At 65.8% G+C, this 13,246-nt stretch overlaps 2 protein-coding genes and 1 long non-coding RNA gene across 3 annotated transcripts; 1 reads left to right on the top strand and 2 right to left on the bottom strand.

Moving 5' to 3' along the window:
• The first annotated feature begins 2,885 nt into the window (after positions 1-2,885).
• On the top strand, positions 2,886-5,921 carry SWSAP1 (SWIM-type zinc finger 7 associated protein 1). Its single transcript, XM_032677605.1, has 4 exons — positions 2,886-3,401; positions 3,634-3,677; positions 3,796-4,587; positions 4,867-5,921. Exons 3-4 carry the CDS (start codon positions 4,339-4,341, stop codon positions 5,320-5,322), a joined length of 705 nt encoding a protein of 234 aa, XP_032533496.1. The 5' UTR covers positions 2,886-3,401; positions 3,634-3,677; positions 3,796-4,338; the 3' UTR covers positions 5,323-5,921.
• Positions 5,848-10,943, bottom strand: LOC116781843 (collagen alpha-1(III) chain-like). Its single transcript, XM_032677606.1, has 9 exons — positions 10,831-10,943; positions 9,828-9,959; positions 9,497-9,727; positions 8,938-9,091; positions 8,551-8,703; positions 8,020-8,106; positions 7,803-7,819; positions 7,613-7,683; positions 5,848-7,092 (listed from the first exon to the last, which is right to left on the bottom strand). Exons 3-9 carry the CDS (start codon positions 9,625-9,627, stop codon positions 7,034-7,036), a joined length of 672 nt encoding a protein of 223 aa, XP_032533497.1. The 5' UTR covers positions 9,628-9,727; positions 9,828-9,959; positions 10,831-10,943; the 3' UTR covers positions 5,848-7,033.
• Positions 10,944-11,103: 160 nt separating this feature from the next.
• LOC116781844 lies at positions 11,104-12,766 on the bottom strand. Its single transcript, XR_004354996.1, has 3 exons — positions 12,546-12,766; positions 11,914-11,965; positions 11,104-11,423 (listed from the first exon to the last, which is right to left on the bottom strand). It is a non-coding gene; the product is annotated as an uncharacterized LOC116781844 (long non-coding RNA).
• Between the last annotated feature and the right edge of the window lie 480 nt (positions 12,767-13,246).

The raw sequence follows: 13,246 nt of genomic DNA, 5'->3' as shown, positions 1-13,246 counted from the left end.
GTGTGACCCAGGTGAGGGGGGACCCTGAAATTGGGGGGACCCCTAAAACAGGGGGATCCCAAAAATGAGGACCCCCAAAAACTGGAGGGGGAAGTGAAATGGGCAAGACCTCAAAAACGGGAGGGGGGCAAAGAAATGAGGGGGGGACCCCAAAAATGGGGGTGGGGTGAGAGATGGAGGGACTCCAAAAATGAGGGGAGTAAGAAATGGGTGGGACCCCAAAAACTGAGGGGTCCTGAAAGTCGGGGAGCATGGAAACGGGGGGGGGGGTCCTGAACCCCTGGGTGGGTCACTCTAAATCTGGGGGCTCCTGAACCCCCAGGAGGGTTGAGGGGGACCTCAATACTTTGGGGCCCCCCTGTGACCCCCCTGTGCCCCCCCAGGTGCGTCGGGCCGAGTTCCCAGCAGTGACCTGAGAGACCCCCCCTGGGACGGGTGACCCGGAATTGGGGGACACCTAAATTTTGGGGGGGATGATGTGGGTGTGGGGGTGTCCTGGAAAATTGGGGGGGGGAATGGGGGAGAATAAAAGTGGCTTCGTGTGACGGGTCCGTGTCCCCTCGTGGCAGGGGGGGTGGGTTGAGGGGTCTATGGGGAATTTAGGGGTCCTCTAGGGGATTTAGGGGCATCTAAAGTGGGGGGTCTATAGGGGGTTTGGGGGTCTCTCTAGAGGCTGGGGGGGTCTATAGGGGCAGGGGAGTCTATAGGGGATGTCTATAGGGGGTGTCTATAGGGGTAGGGGGGTCTATAGGGGCTGTGAGGGTGTCTATAGGGGCTGTGTGTAGGGGGTGTCTGTAGAGGATGTCTATAGGGGCAGGGGGGTCTATAGGGATGTCTATAGGGGGTGTCTGTAGGGGATGTCTATAGGGGCAGGGGGGTCTATAGGGGATGTCTATAGGGGATGTCTATAGGGGATGTCTATAGGGGATGGGGGGTCTATAGGGGATGTCTGTAGGGGTCTCTGTAGGGGGCTTGGGTGTCCGGGGGGTGTCTTTAGGGATCTCTATGGGGGATGTCTACAGGGTGTCTTTAGGGGGATCTCGAGGGGGGGTCTAGGGGGTCTTTAGGACCCGGAGGTGTCAGTCCATATAAAGGGGCGTGGCCAGAACCCGTGCCCGGGGCAGCCAATAGGAGCATCCATCCCGTTCCTATAGGGAGTGGGTGGAGGTGGGGGCGTGGCCTGCATGGAGGGGCGTGACTAAACACAACTCCGCCCTGATCGATGTAAAGGGGCGGGGCTTAGGGTGACGTGTCCCTACTCAGGCCCCGCCCCTTCAGACTGCGGTGGGGAGGGGCGTGCAATGGGTGTGGCTTTGACGATGGGGCGGGTCGCACCCCTTTCCCCCCCCTCGCGCTGTGGGGCGGGGGCAGGGGGCGTGTCCAGATATAGGCCACGCCTGCTCTGGGGCCAGACGGGGGGAGTGGCTGGGTGGGAGAGTGGGCACGGCTTTCGAGGGGGCGTGGTCTGTGTAGGCCCCACCCCCAGGACTGCGGCGGGCGCGGCTCCGGCGGCCGAGGGTGAGTGGGGGGGATGGGGGGTCCTATGGATGGGGGGCAGTGGAGGGGGTTCCTGTGGATGGGGGAGACCCCTATGGATGTAGAGACATAGAGGGGGCCCTAGGGATATGGAGGGGTATAGGGGGGATCCTATGGATTGGGGGATATGGGGGATCCTGTGGATGGGGGGGACCCCTATGGATAAAGACATATAAGTGGTGAATGGGGGATATAGAGGGACCCCCATGGATGGGATGTATAGAGAGGATCCTATGGATGAAGGGCTATAGGGCGCTCTGTGGATGGGGGATATAGAGGGGGGTATAGGGGGACTCCTATGGATGGCGGTGTTTAGGCGGGGTTTACAGATGGGGGAGGTGAGGGGGGCTATGGATGGGGGATATAGTGAGCGTCTGTGGATGGGGGGGGGTTGGGGGTGTCTATGGATGCGGAGGTATAGGGGGGCTCCTATGGATGGGGTGGAGATATGGGGGGGGCTATGACTGGGGGTCTGTGGCTGGGTGGTATGGAGGGATCTATGGATGGGGGGTATAGGGGGGCTTCTATGGATGGGAGTCTATGGGGGTCCTATAGTGGGGGAATGATGGGAGGGTCCTAAACAGGGGCAGTATGGGGGGGGGTCCTATGATTGGGGAGATATAGAGGGGCCCTTATAGATATGGAGGGGAGGGGGCCTATGGCCAGGGGGATATGGTGCATGAGGCATAAGGGGGATATAGGGGTGTCGTAAGACGGGGGGATATGGGGGAGGACCCTATGGCCAGGGATTAGAGGGGAGCCCATCCCTTATAGCAGAGACCCTGGGCCCCGCCAGCCCCTATGGATCCCTTATAATGCTCCTATAGACCCTTATGGATCCCTATAGGGCCTGGTGAACCTGTCTAGGTCCCTATGGCCCCATGGATCCCCTATGGATCTGTATGGATCCCTATGGCCCCCGTGGATCCCCTATGGATCCCTATGGCCCCCGGGGATCCTCTATAGATCCCTATAGGTCCCTATGGCCGGTTTGGGGGGCGGGAACTGTCCGGGTGCTGAAAAAGGGGCGGGGCAGCCCAGAACTGCCGGGACCCCCAATTCGGGACCCCCCCGACTCCCGAGACTCCCCAACAGAGGACCCCCAACTTCCGAGACCCCCAGCTCGGGGAACCCCAACCGCCAGGACCCCCCAACATGAGACCCCCCCTCCGAACTCCTGGACCCCCCTTCCTGAATTCCCCAATTCGCGGGGCCCCCCTGAATTTCTGCATCCCCCCAAACTCCTAGACACCCCCCCCCATTCCTGGATCCCCCTCACCCCTTGGATTCCCCCAAACGTCTGGTTCCCCCTCAGAACCCTGGATCACCCCCCGCCCCAGGTTCCCCCATCCCCGTGTCCTCCCCCATCCCGGGGTCCCGCCGCGCCCCGCGGTGCCGGGTATTCTCGGGCGGTAACGGATCAACATCGGCCGCACTGTTATTGCTGGAGAATACGCGGAGCCGAGGGGACGCCCCCGCCTCGGGACCCCGGGAACCCCCCGGGACCCTTCGGGACCCGTGAGAAACCTGGGAACCTTCAGGACCCCCTGAGAAACCCTGGGAACCTTCGAGATCCCGGAAAAACTTGGGAACCCCCCTGGGACCCTGGGAACAAACGCAGAGCCGAGGGGATGCCCCCACCTCAGGACCCTCAGGGGAGACGTGTGTACCCTCGTGTGACCTTCGTGTGACACATGTGTACCCTCATGTGACACATGTGACCTTCATGGGACACGTGTGCACCCTCATGTGACATGCGTGTCCCCTCGTGTGACCCTCATGTACCCACATGTGACCTCCCAATGTGCAGGGTCACAGCAGAGCCCAGATCACATCACCACACGTGAGTTTGTGCATGTGTCTGTGTGCATGTTCAGGACACGTGTGTGTGTGCCAACAGGGCTCTGTGAGTCTGTGTGAGTATGCACACGTGTATGTGTGTGCACGTATGTCTGTGCATGTGCAAAGCACACGTGTGTGTGTGCGTGTGTGAGTGTGCACACGTGTGTGTGTGATGCATGTGTGTGCAGGGTCAGAGCACACGTGTATGACTGAACGTGCACTTGTGTGAGTGTGGGTGTGCACGTGTGTGTGCAGATGTCTGTGCATGTTCAGAGCACACGTGTGTGCATGTGCCCAGGGTGAGTATGCACGTGAGCACACGTGTGTGAGTGTGTGCACACGTGTGTGTGTGTGTGTGTGTATCTGTGCATGTTCAGAGTACACATGCGTGAGTGTGCCCAGGGTGAGTGAGCACAGGTAAGTGAGCACAGGTGTGTGTGCACGATGACGGGTTTGCACAAGGGTGTGTTCCCACGGGCGTGGGTGTGTCCGTGTGCACACGAGGGTGGACTTGCACGAGGATGGGCGTGTCCGGGTGTGTCCGTGGGCGTGTCAGTGGGCGTGTCCGATGAGCGATGGACAGTTCCACCTGGCCGCGCCCGCGCGAAAAGGGGCGGAGCCACGGCTGTCACTAGGAGACAGGACAGTGCCGGATTGGCGGCACGAGCGGCCAATGGGAACCGCGCTAGGGCGGGGCGGCGGGAGGGGCTCTGAGGGGAGATCTGTCATGATTGGCTGAGAGGTGGCGGGCGGGAACAACGCCGAGGGGAACTCCGCCCTGATTGGCTGAGGTGCGCGCGCCGTCGTGGGTGGGAACATGGCTGAGCGGATCTGTAATCGGATTGGCCGATCCGCCGTGGCGGGAACAGCGCCTAGAGGAAGCCCCTCTCCAATTGGCCGAGCGCGGCCGAGAAGCGCAGCTGATAGGCTGATTGCTCTTTGCCGCCGTACCCGCGCGCGATGGCGGCGGCGCTGGAGCGGGCGCTGGGCTCGGCGGGGCCCGGGACGGGCCCGGTGCCCGGCGTGCCGGAGGTGTCGGAGCCGGTGCTGGTGCTGGGCCCGGCGGGCTCGGGCCGCACGGCGCTGCTGCTGCAGGCGGCGCTGGCGGGCGGCGCCCATGGGCCCCGCGTGCTGTTCCTGGCGCCCAGCGCGGTCCCGCGGCTCCCGAACGGCGGCGGCGGAACAGGCACGGACTCCAGAGCGCTGCAGGTGACGGGGGGCGGGAGGTGGGGTTGCTTGCGGGGAGGCGGGGGTGGATGGAGGGGCGGGGTTTGCTGAGGGGGCGGGGGTTGGCGGAGGGTGGGCGGGGTTTGCTTAGAGTAGGCGTGGTTTGCGGGGGTGGGCGGGGTTTTCCGAAAGGGTTTCTGAGAGTGGGCGGGGCCACGCGTGTGGGCGGGGCTTTGTGTGCCCCCATTCATCTTTGGGGGGCGCGTGGGGACGTGTCCTGACCCCTGTTCTCCCTCTGTCCCCACCCTCTGTCCCCCCCAGCGCCTGGAGCTGCGTTACCCCCGTTCCCGGGGGTCCCTGTGCCGTGAACTGGGGGCTCTGTCCCTGCACCCCCCGACCTGCTACTGCTGGACGGGCTCGAGTGGTACTTGGGGGAGTCCCGGGGCGCTGCACCCCCTGGCCACGCTGCTGCTGGAGACCACCCGCCCCCCCCCCCGGGGCCACCCCCGAACCTCCTCCCAGGTGGTGGCGGCGCTGCGCCTGCCCCCCCCGCCCCCCACGTGCTGCCCACCCTGCGAAGGTTCTTCCCCCCGCTGCCTCCTGAGCCCCCGGCCCGGGGGGCTCGTAGGGGTCCGGCTGAGCCGCCCCGGGAGGCCCCCCAGCACTGGAGGCTCCGCTTGGACTCCCACGGGGAGGGGGGCAAGGAGGAGCAGGAGGGCAGTGACACGGAGGAGGAGTGGGGATGACACCCCCCCCGGCACGGGGCACATGGACTGATGTGACACACCCCCCCGGTGGGTGACAAGGACTTGATGTCACCCCCAAAATGGGTGACATGGACCCGATGTCACCCCTCCCGCAGGTGACACAAACCACACGTCACCCTGTCCCTGAACGCTTTGGGGTGGCCCTGCCACCGTCCCCCGTGACGTGGGGGCACAGGCGGTGACAGGGCTCCAGGTGTCCACTGGGCCCCCCGGTGCCATCTGGGGGCTCCTGATAAGGGTTATCAGCCCCCCCCACCCGGCCCTGAGCACCCGCCACCCCCAGGGCCCCATGTGTCCCCAAGTGCTGCTCCAAGCACTCCCAGTTCCTCCCAGTGTCTCCCCATTGCCCCCCAGTGCTCTCCCTATTACCCTCTGGTGTCCCCCAGTGCCCTCCCAGTGTCCCCATTGCCCCCCCAATGTGTCCCAGTGCTCTCCCAGTTACCTCCTGGTATCTCCCACTGTCCCAGTACCCCCAGTGTCCCCAGTCTCCCATCCCAGCGCTCCCAGTTCCCCCCAGCGGGTGGGGCCGGCCATCATTTATTGTGTATTTACTGTACATTTATTGTCCATTTCCAGTATAAAAACATTAAAAACCCAAAGCACAGGAAATTCAGTGTCCTGAGTGTCCCCTCCCTCCCCCCGCCCCTCCCCAGGGTTCCCCCCATGTCCCCCAAGTGGCCCCAGCCGGGGGCTGTGGCGTCCCACGTGTCCCTTCACGTGTCCCCGTGTGGTGACATCACGGCTCGCTGTGTGATGTCACCAGGTGACGTGTCGCCCTCCATCATGATGTCAGCATGCTGCTGGGTGACACATGTGACATCACCGTGTCCCTCTCTCATAGTGTGTCACGAGGGTGACGTCGTCCCCTCCATTCCTTGTGTCTTGGGGGTCGCCGTGTGCATCATCATGATGTTGTTGCATCTCCTCCACGATGACGTCACTGCATCTCTGGGTGATGTCACTATGACACGCGTCCCCATGCTGTCGTGACATCACGCCTGTGTCCCTGTGGCCACATCTCCTTCCGTGTTGATGTGTGACAAGATGACATGTCCCCATCTGTGTCCTCGTGTTCGGGGGTCTCCATGTGACATCACTGTGACACGTCACGGCCCCTCTGAGATGACATCACTACGTCTCTACGTGACATCACCGTGACGCGTTCCCTCCATCGTGACATTATGGCACGTCCCTTCTGTCGTGTCCCCTCCGTGACATCACATGTGATGTCACCATGACACACCTCCCCTTTGTCATGATGTCATTTGTCCCTTCCCTGTGATGTCACAGCATCGTGTCCCCTCTATGACATCACGTGTCCCTTCCCTGTGGCGTCACCGTATGTGTCCCCCCACAATGACGTCACTGCCCGTGACATCACCGTGACGTCACCAGCCCCCCGTTTAGGAGCAGATGACGTAGGAGGGGCCCGTTCCCAGCGCGGGGGGTCCCCTCGCCCTTTGGGGGGGCCGCTCGGGGGAGGCTGGGGCGCTTTGGGGGACCCCAGGTTGGCGTAGGGGGAGCCTGGGGGGGGCCCGCGGGGGCAGAGCAGGGCCGAGCCGGGTCGAACAGGGTGTACTCGAAACTGGGCGAGGGAGATGGGCCCCCGGGGGGGCACAGGGCAGGGGTCCCTCTCCCCTCCTCCTCTCCTCCTCGGGGGTCAGGGGGGGTCCCTTTCCAGGGAGGGGCCCCCAACCTCCTCCACGGCGCTTGGCAGCTCCTCAGCCTCGGGGGGGCCCCGGGGGGGCCAGGGAGCCCCCACCCCCTGGCACAGCCACAGCTGGGGGGGAGGGAAAAGGGGTCAGGGACCACCTGGCCACCCCCCAAAATATTCCCTCCCCCCAAGAGCCCCCTCGGCACCCACAGGTATCCCCCCAGAGCCTCCCCAGACCCCCCAAAAACCCTCCAAATACCCCAGACACTCCCAAAGACCCCCAAGACAACCCCTCAAAGGTCCTCCCCAAGACACCCCAAAGACCCCCCCCAAAAAACCCCCCAGACTCCCCCCAAAAGAACCAAAATACCCCCAAAAATACCCACCAGACACCCCCAAAGACCCTAACCCCCCCCAAAGGCCCTAACCCAAAGACCCCCCAAAATACCCACCAGACACCCTCAAACACTCCCCCAAAAACACCCCTTACTCCCCTTTTAGGAGAGGACCCCAATAACATCCCACCCCCAAACACCTCAAGCCCCTTCCAGGGGGCCCTGGAAGGGTTTGCAGGGGTCTCCCACAACCCAGGACTCCCACAAATCCCAAGATACCCCCCCAGAACCCCCCCCCAAAGCTCCCCCACCTGGAAGTTGCCCCCGTAGGCACTGAAGAGCCCCTCGAACTCCCGCTCGGGGCCTGGCACCGGCGGCCACAAGCTTCGTTCCTCAGGAGCCGTGGGGAGGGGCCTGGAGTGAATCCCCCTGGACAGGACCCCCCCAGCACCCCTAGGACCCCCAACCCTCCCCAGAACCCCCCCAGACCCCCAAGCTACAGCTTCTCCCTCAGGAGCCTGGTGGGGCCTGGAGTGAATCCCCCTGCATGGGACCCCCCTGGGACCCTTGGACCCCCAACCCTCCCCCAGACCTCCCCAGGACCCCCAAATTCACCAGGCACCCCCAGAACCCCCTGGGACCCCAAATTAACACCCCCTGTACTGGCGTGTCCCAGCAGTCCAGTGCCCCCCCAGTAGCCCCAGTGCCCCCCTGTTACCGGCGGTGTCCCAGCATCCCAGTGCCCCCATCCCAGCAGCAGCACCACCAGCAGACACGACAGGCCCAGTGTCACCCGCGTCCAGGTCCTGGGGACACAGGGGAGGGACACGGGGGGGGCACAGGGTCAGGGACACTCTCCATGGCCCCTCCCCGCCCGACTCGGGGGTGGGGGCTGCTCTTCCACCCTTTGTCCTCCCCAGGCTTCCCTGTCCCCCCATGTCCCCACTGCCCCCTGGGGTGGGCCCCAGGGTGCCCCCCCTGTCCCCAAGTCCTCCCTCTCTCCTTGTCCCCCCTCTGTCTTCTCTGTGTAATCCCCCTCTTGTCCCCAGAACCCCCCGCCCTCCCTGTCCCAAAAAACACCCCACCACGTCCCTACTGACCCCTGGTTGTGCCCCCTCGGTGCCTCCCCCTGTCCCTCCCATGTCCCCCCTGTGTCCCCCCTGTGCCCCCCACCCCTACATCCCCATCTTTGTCTGTCCCCCCCGTCCTCCTCTGTCCCCCTGTGCCCCCCCCAAGCCCTGTCACCCACCTGGGGGGGTCTTTGCGGTAGTGGGGGGGGACCAGGGGCTCCAGAACCCCCCGTAGCTGAGCCCATCAGGGCGGGCGCGGGCCCGGACGTGTAGGGGGTGCTGCCCCCCAGACCCCCCACCAGCTGCTCCCGCCGCCCCGCCGGGACCCCCACCTGGGGGGGGAAAGGGGAGGTTGGGGGACCCCAAAAAATTCTCAGGGACCCCAAAAAACTCCTCAGGGTCCCCAAAAAACCCCTCCAGGGACCCCCCACCCCGCTGCTTCCCGCCACTCTGCTGGGACCAACCACCTGGAGGGGGGGAAGAGAGGGGTCAGGGACCCCAAACCCCCTCAAAAAACCCCCCCCAGTGACCCCAAAACCCCCCCAACCCCTCCAGCCCCCACTCACCGTTTTGGGGGGCCCCCCTGGGGGGCTCAGGGCCAGCTCGAAGACCAGGCTGGACTCCAGGTAGGGCCCGGGGGGGGGGGGCCCCAGCGCACACAGAGCTCCCCCCGCGCTCCCCCCGGCACCGCCGACACGTTCTGGGGGTGTCCCGGCAGCACTGGGGGGGGGGCAAAGTCAGAGGGGCACCCCCAGAGTACCCCCATGGCTGCTGGGACTCCCCAAATATCCCAGGACCACTCCAAATCCCCCCCAGTCCCCTGGGCCCCCCCCATAGTCTGGGACTCCCCCAGGTCACCCCTGAGACCCCCCCAAATCCCCCAGGTCACCCCTGAAACCCCCCAAATCCCCCCGAAGATCCCATGGCCTGGGACCCCCTCCCAGGTTACCCCTGAGACCCCCCAAATCCCCCAGGTTTCTCCCCCAGGACCTCCCCAGGACCTTTCCCAGCCTCTCCAATGCCCCTGGTCCCCCAGGACCCCCCCCCCAAAGGCCTGGAATCCCCCCAGTTCCCCCCCAGACCTCCCCATTGCCCCCCAGGACCCCCCCACAGCCCCCCCCGTACCGACTTGGTCGATGTAGAGGGTCCGGTGGTACAGGGGGGTCCCCGAGGTGGCCGAGGGGGCTCCCGGGGTCACTGGGGGGGTCCCGGGGGGGGCCGAGGACCCCCGGAAGCACCCGCAGCTCGAGGGGCATGAAGGTGACGGTGGCAGAGGGAGGGAGGGAGCACCAGAACCGGGACGAGTTGGGGGGCACCGCGGTGCTCCAGAGGGGACAGTCCTGCCAGGGGTCCTGCCTGGGGCACGGGGGGTCAAGGGGGTCACAGGAGGATCAGGGGGTCACAGGGGTCACTCATGGGTCTCTGAGGGGTCACTGTGGGGTCAGGGGTCACTCACTCGAGCCGGAACTGCAGCCGGAATCTGCGGGGGTCGGGGGGCCCGGGGCTGTCCCAGAAGCAGCTCAGGTCGTGCAGCGTCCGCGAGAAACATTTGGGGGTCTGGGGGCTCCGAAACCACCAACAGACCCGCGGAGGGGCACGGGGGGGGTCATACAGGGGTCATTTGGGGGTCAGGGGTTCACACAGGGGGGTCTGAGGCTTCGAGACCACCAACAGACCCGCTGGGAGGGGCACGGGGGGTCACAGGGAGCTCACACAAGGGGTTTGGGGAGGGGACATACAGGGGTGTTGCACGAAGGGGGGGCTGCACAGGGGGCCATGGGGGGATTTACATGAGGGGGTCACCTAAGGAAGTCCCACGGTGGGGGCTGCACAGGGGGGTTGTTTTGCACGGGGGGGGTCCCTGGGGGGTTCACAAGCGTTTTGCACATGGGAGGGTGGCTGGGTGGGTGACACGAGTGTTTTACACGAGGGTCTTTGCACAAGGGGGGGGGTTCACACAGGGAAGTTCACACCAGCACATCTCCCCCAAACCCCCTCCCACCTCAGCCCCCCCCAGCACAAGATCCCCCAGATCCCCCCAGCACCGACAATGTCACCAGCAGCCCCCTCCAACAAGCAACAGCCCCTCCCCATTCCACACCCCCATGCCCCCCCTTGCACGACCCCCAAGGCCCCCCCATCCCCTCATTGCACCCAGATCCCCCTCAAAACCCTTCCTCCTCTCACAACCCTCTCTCAGCCCCCCTCACAAGCCCCCCTTTTGAACAAGTGCCCCCCCCTTGCACGACCCCTCCAAGGGCCCCCCTTTGCACCCCTTGAGCCCCCCAACCCCCCCCCACGAGCCCCCTCCTTGCACTGGTCCCACCCCCAAACTCCCCCTTGCACCCCCCAAAAGCCCCCCACAAGACCCCCTCAAGAGCCCCCCCACGACCCCCACGTGCACAACCACCCCCCCAGAAGCCCCCCGCGCCCCCCCCCAATTTCCCCCCCCCTTTACCTTCCACCTCGAAGTCGGGGGGTCTCGGTGCCCTCGTGAGCCCCCCGAGCCCCCCCCGGGCCCCCTCCCAGGAGCCCCCCCAGGAGCCCCCCCAGCGCCAGGAGCGCCCCGGGCCCCGCCATGGCCGCGCTGGGGATGGGCGGGGGGGCACAGGGGCCCCAAACCCCCCAAAAACAGCCGCCCCGCCCCCCCCCCCGCCCCGATAAGGCCCGTCCCGCCTCTCCCCCCCCCGGGCGGGGCCACGCTGGGGGGGAGATAAGGGGGGGAGGGAGGAGATAAGGAGGCAAAGGTGGGGGAGGGGCATCACAAACATCTGTGACCGCCCCCTAGAACCCTCCGGGACCCCCCCCCAGACCCACCCCGGGATCCCCAGACAGAGACACATGAGGGGTGGAGGATACAAGGAGCTTTAATAGGGGTCACTGGGGGGCACTGGGAGGTGCTGGGTGTACTGGGAGGCACTGGTTGTCAGTGTGGGGGGGTCCCCAGGGGTCCCCGTTCTCAGCGGGGGGTCCCGCGCCCCCCCTCCAGGGATGAGCCTCGAGCGACGTTTGTATGGCGGCACGGGACGGGGGAGCCCCGGGGGGGCCTCATCTGGGGGGACTGGGATCAGCACCAGAGACCCCCCGAGACCCCCCCATAAACCCGCCAGGCCCCCCCGAGACCCCCAGAGTCACCCAAAGCCCCCAGAACCCCCCAGCCCCACCTAGAGCCTCCCAGAGCCTCCCAGAGACCCCCAGAGCCCCTCACAGCCCCCTTTGGCCCCCCCATAACCCCACAAACCCAGAGCCCCCAGAGACCCCCAGAGACCCACAGCCCTCCCCAAGACCCCCCAGAGACTGCCATAGCCCCCTCAACCCGTCACATCCACCTGAGAGCCCCCAAACCCTCTCCTACCCCCATAAACCCAGCATGGTCTCCCAAAGACCCCTTCCGATCCCTTCCCCCCCAGAATCCCCCCAAAGGCTCCCCCAAGCCCCACAAAGACCCCAGAACCCCTGACACCCTCTCCACCTCCCGAACCACCCCTATGGCCCACAGACCCCCCAAAGAGCCCCCACGACCCCCCCCAATCTCCCCTCACCATCCGAGCTGGGGGTCACAGGGGGTGGGTCCTCACACTGCAGCTGGGGGGGCTGGGGGGGAACCCCAAAACGGGTCAGGAAACCCTGGACCACCCAAATTCCCCCGGGGGCCCCCCTGGACCCCCCCAAATAGGGTCAGAGCCCCCCCAAGCACCCCCAAATCAGCTCAGAGCCCCCCCCAACCCCCCCCAGAGGGGGTCAGAGACCCCCAACCAGCTCAGAGCCCCCCCATAATTCCCCCCCCATTCCCACCTGTTGGGGGCGCTGGGGAGGGGCCGCAGCGTTTTGTGGGTCTCCCCACCCCCCCCTTCAGCTCCAGCAGCCGCACCCGGAGCAGCTCCAGCAGCGCCCGGGGTCCTCTGGAGGGGGCTCCGGGGGGGTCCCCCTGCCCTTCTGAGGGGAAACTGAGGCACTGGGGTCATCAGAGCCCCCCATGGACCCCCCAACTCCCCCAAAATCCCACCCCACAACCCCCCATGGCCCCCCACTGTCCCCTTCCCAGCCCCCCTGGGACCCCCAGATCCACCAACAGGCCCCCCCCGTGCCCCCCCATGGTCCCCAAGCCCCCCTGTGTTCCCCATATCCCCCCACAGCCCCTCCAGGTGTGCCAGGAACCCCTCCAGCCCCTCACCTGTGTCTCCAGGTGTGCCAGGAGCCCCCCCAGCCAGGCTGTGGCCACCCCCAGGTCTCGGCTCACCTGGGCCAGGTCCCGGCGGGCAGTGGCAACATCCCCGAGTCGGGGGGAGGGTCACCTGGGGGGCTCTGAGAGCACAGGGGGACCTTCAGGAGGGCCCTCAGGTGTGTCGTTCCCCCCCCAACCAGGTGTGTCCCCCATCCTCCCCAAGTGTGTCCCCCCAGGTGTGTCCCCATCCCTCCAGGTGTGTCCACCCCTACCCCAACCAGGTGTGTCCACCCCAGGTGTGTCCTCTCCTCCCCAGGTGTGTTTCCTCCCCCTCCAGGTGTCCCCATCCCCCCCAGGTGTGCCATCCCCCCCCCCCCCCCCAACTGACCTGCGGGGGGTCCCCCCCAGGTGACCCCCCGGAGCCGCCCCCGAAGGGCCTCGACCTCCCCCCGACTGCTGCAGGTGCTGGGACAGGGCCCGGACCCCGCGGGGAACAGGGGACACCTGGGACAGGTGAGATAGGTGAGACAATTGACATGGGGACACCTGGGACACCTGGGACAGGTGACATGGGGGCACTTGGGACAAGTGAGACAGGTGACCTAGGCCATAGGAGGGTCCCGGGGCCTCACCTGGGAGTCAGTGCTGCTGAGGGGGTCCTGAGCCCGGTCTCGGGGGGTCCGGGGGGTCTCTGGGGGAGTCTCCGAGGT

Source organism: Chiroxiphia lanceolata, unplaced genomic scaffold (assembly GCF_009829145.1).
Source record: "Chiroxiphia lanceolata isolate bChiLan1 unplaced genomic scaffold, bChiLan1.pri scaffold_67_arrow_ctg1, whole genome shotgun sequence".
Lineage (NCBI taxonomy): Eukaryota > Metazoa > Chordata > Aves > Passeriformes > Pipridae > Chiroxiphia > Chiroxiphia lanceolata.
This window is presented reverse-complemented; position numbering and strand designations above follow the sequence as displayed.

Bases quoted from the DNA above. Each gene is read 5' to 3' on its own strand.
- LOC116781843 (XM_032677606.1), bottom strand. From the start codon at position 9,627: ATGCCCCTCGAGCTGCGGGTGCTTCCGGGGGTCCTCGGCCCCCCCCGG. The intron at 8,704-8,937 runs GTGAGTGGGGGC...TTCCCCCCCCAG, and splicing joins CAGGGGGGCCCCCCAAAACG to GTGGGGGTCCCGGCGGGGCG. The intron at 7,093-7,612 runs GTGGGGGAGCTT...CCTCCCCCCCAG, and splicing joins CCTACGGGGGCAACTTCCAG to CTGTGGCTGTGCCAGGGGGT.
- SWSAP1 (XM_032677605.1), top strand. From the start codon at position 4,339: ATGGCGGCGGCGCTGGAGCGGGCGCTGGGCTCGGCGGGGCCCGGGACG. The intron at 4,588-4,866 runs GTGACGGGGGGC...TGTCCCCCCCAG, and splicing joins CGGACTCCAGAGCGCTGCAG to CGCCTGGAGCTGCGTTACCC.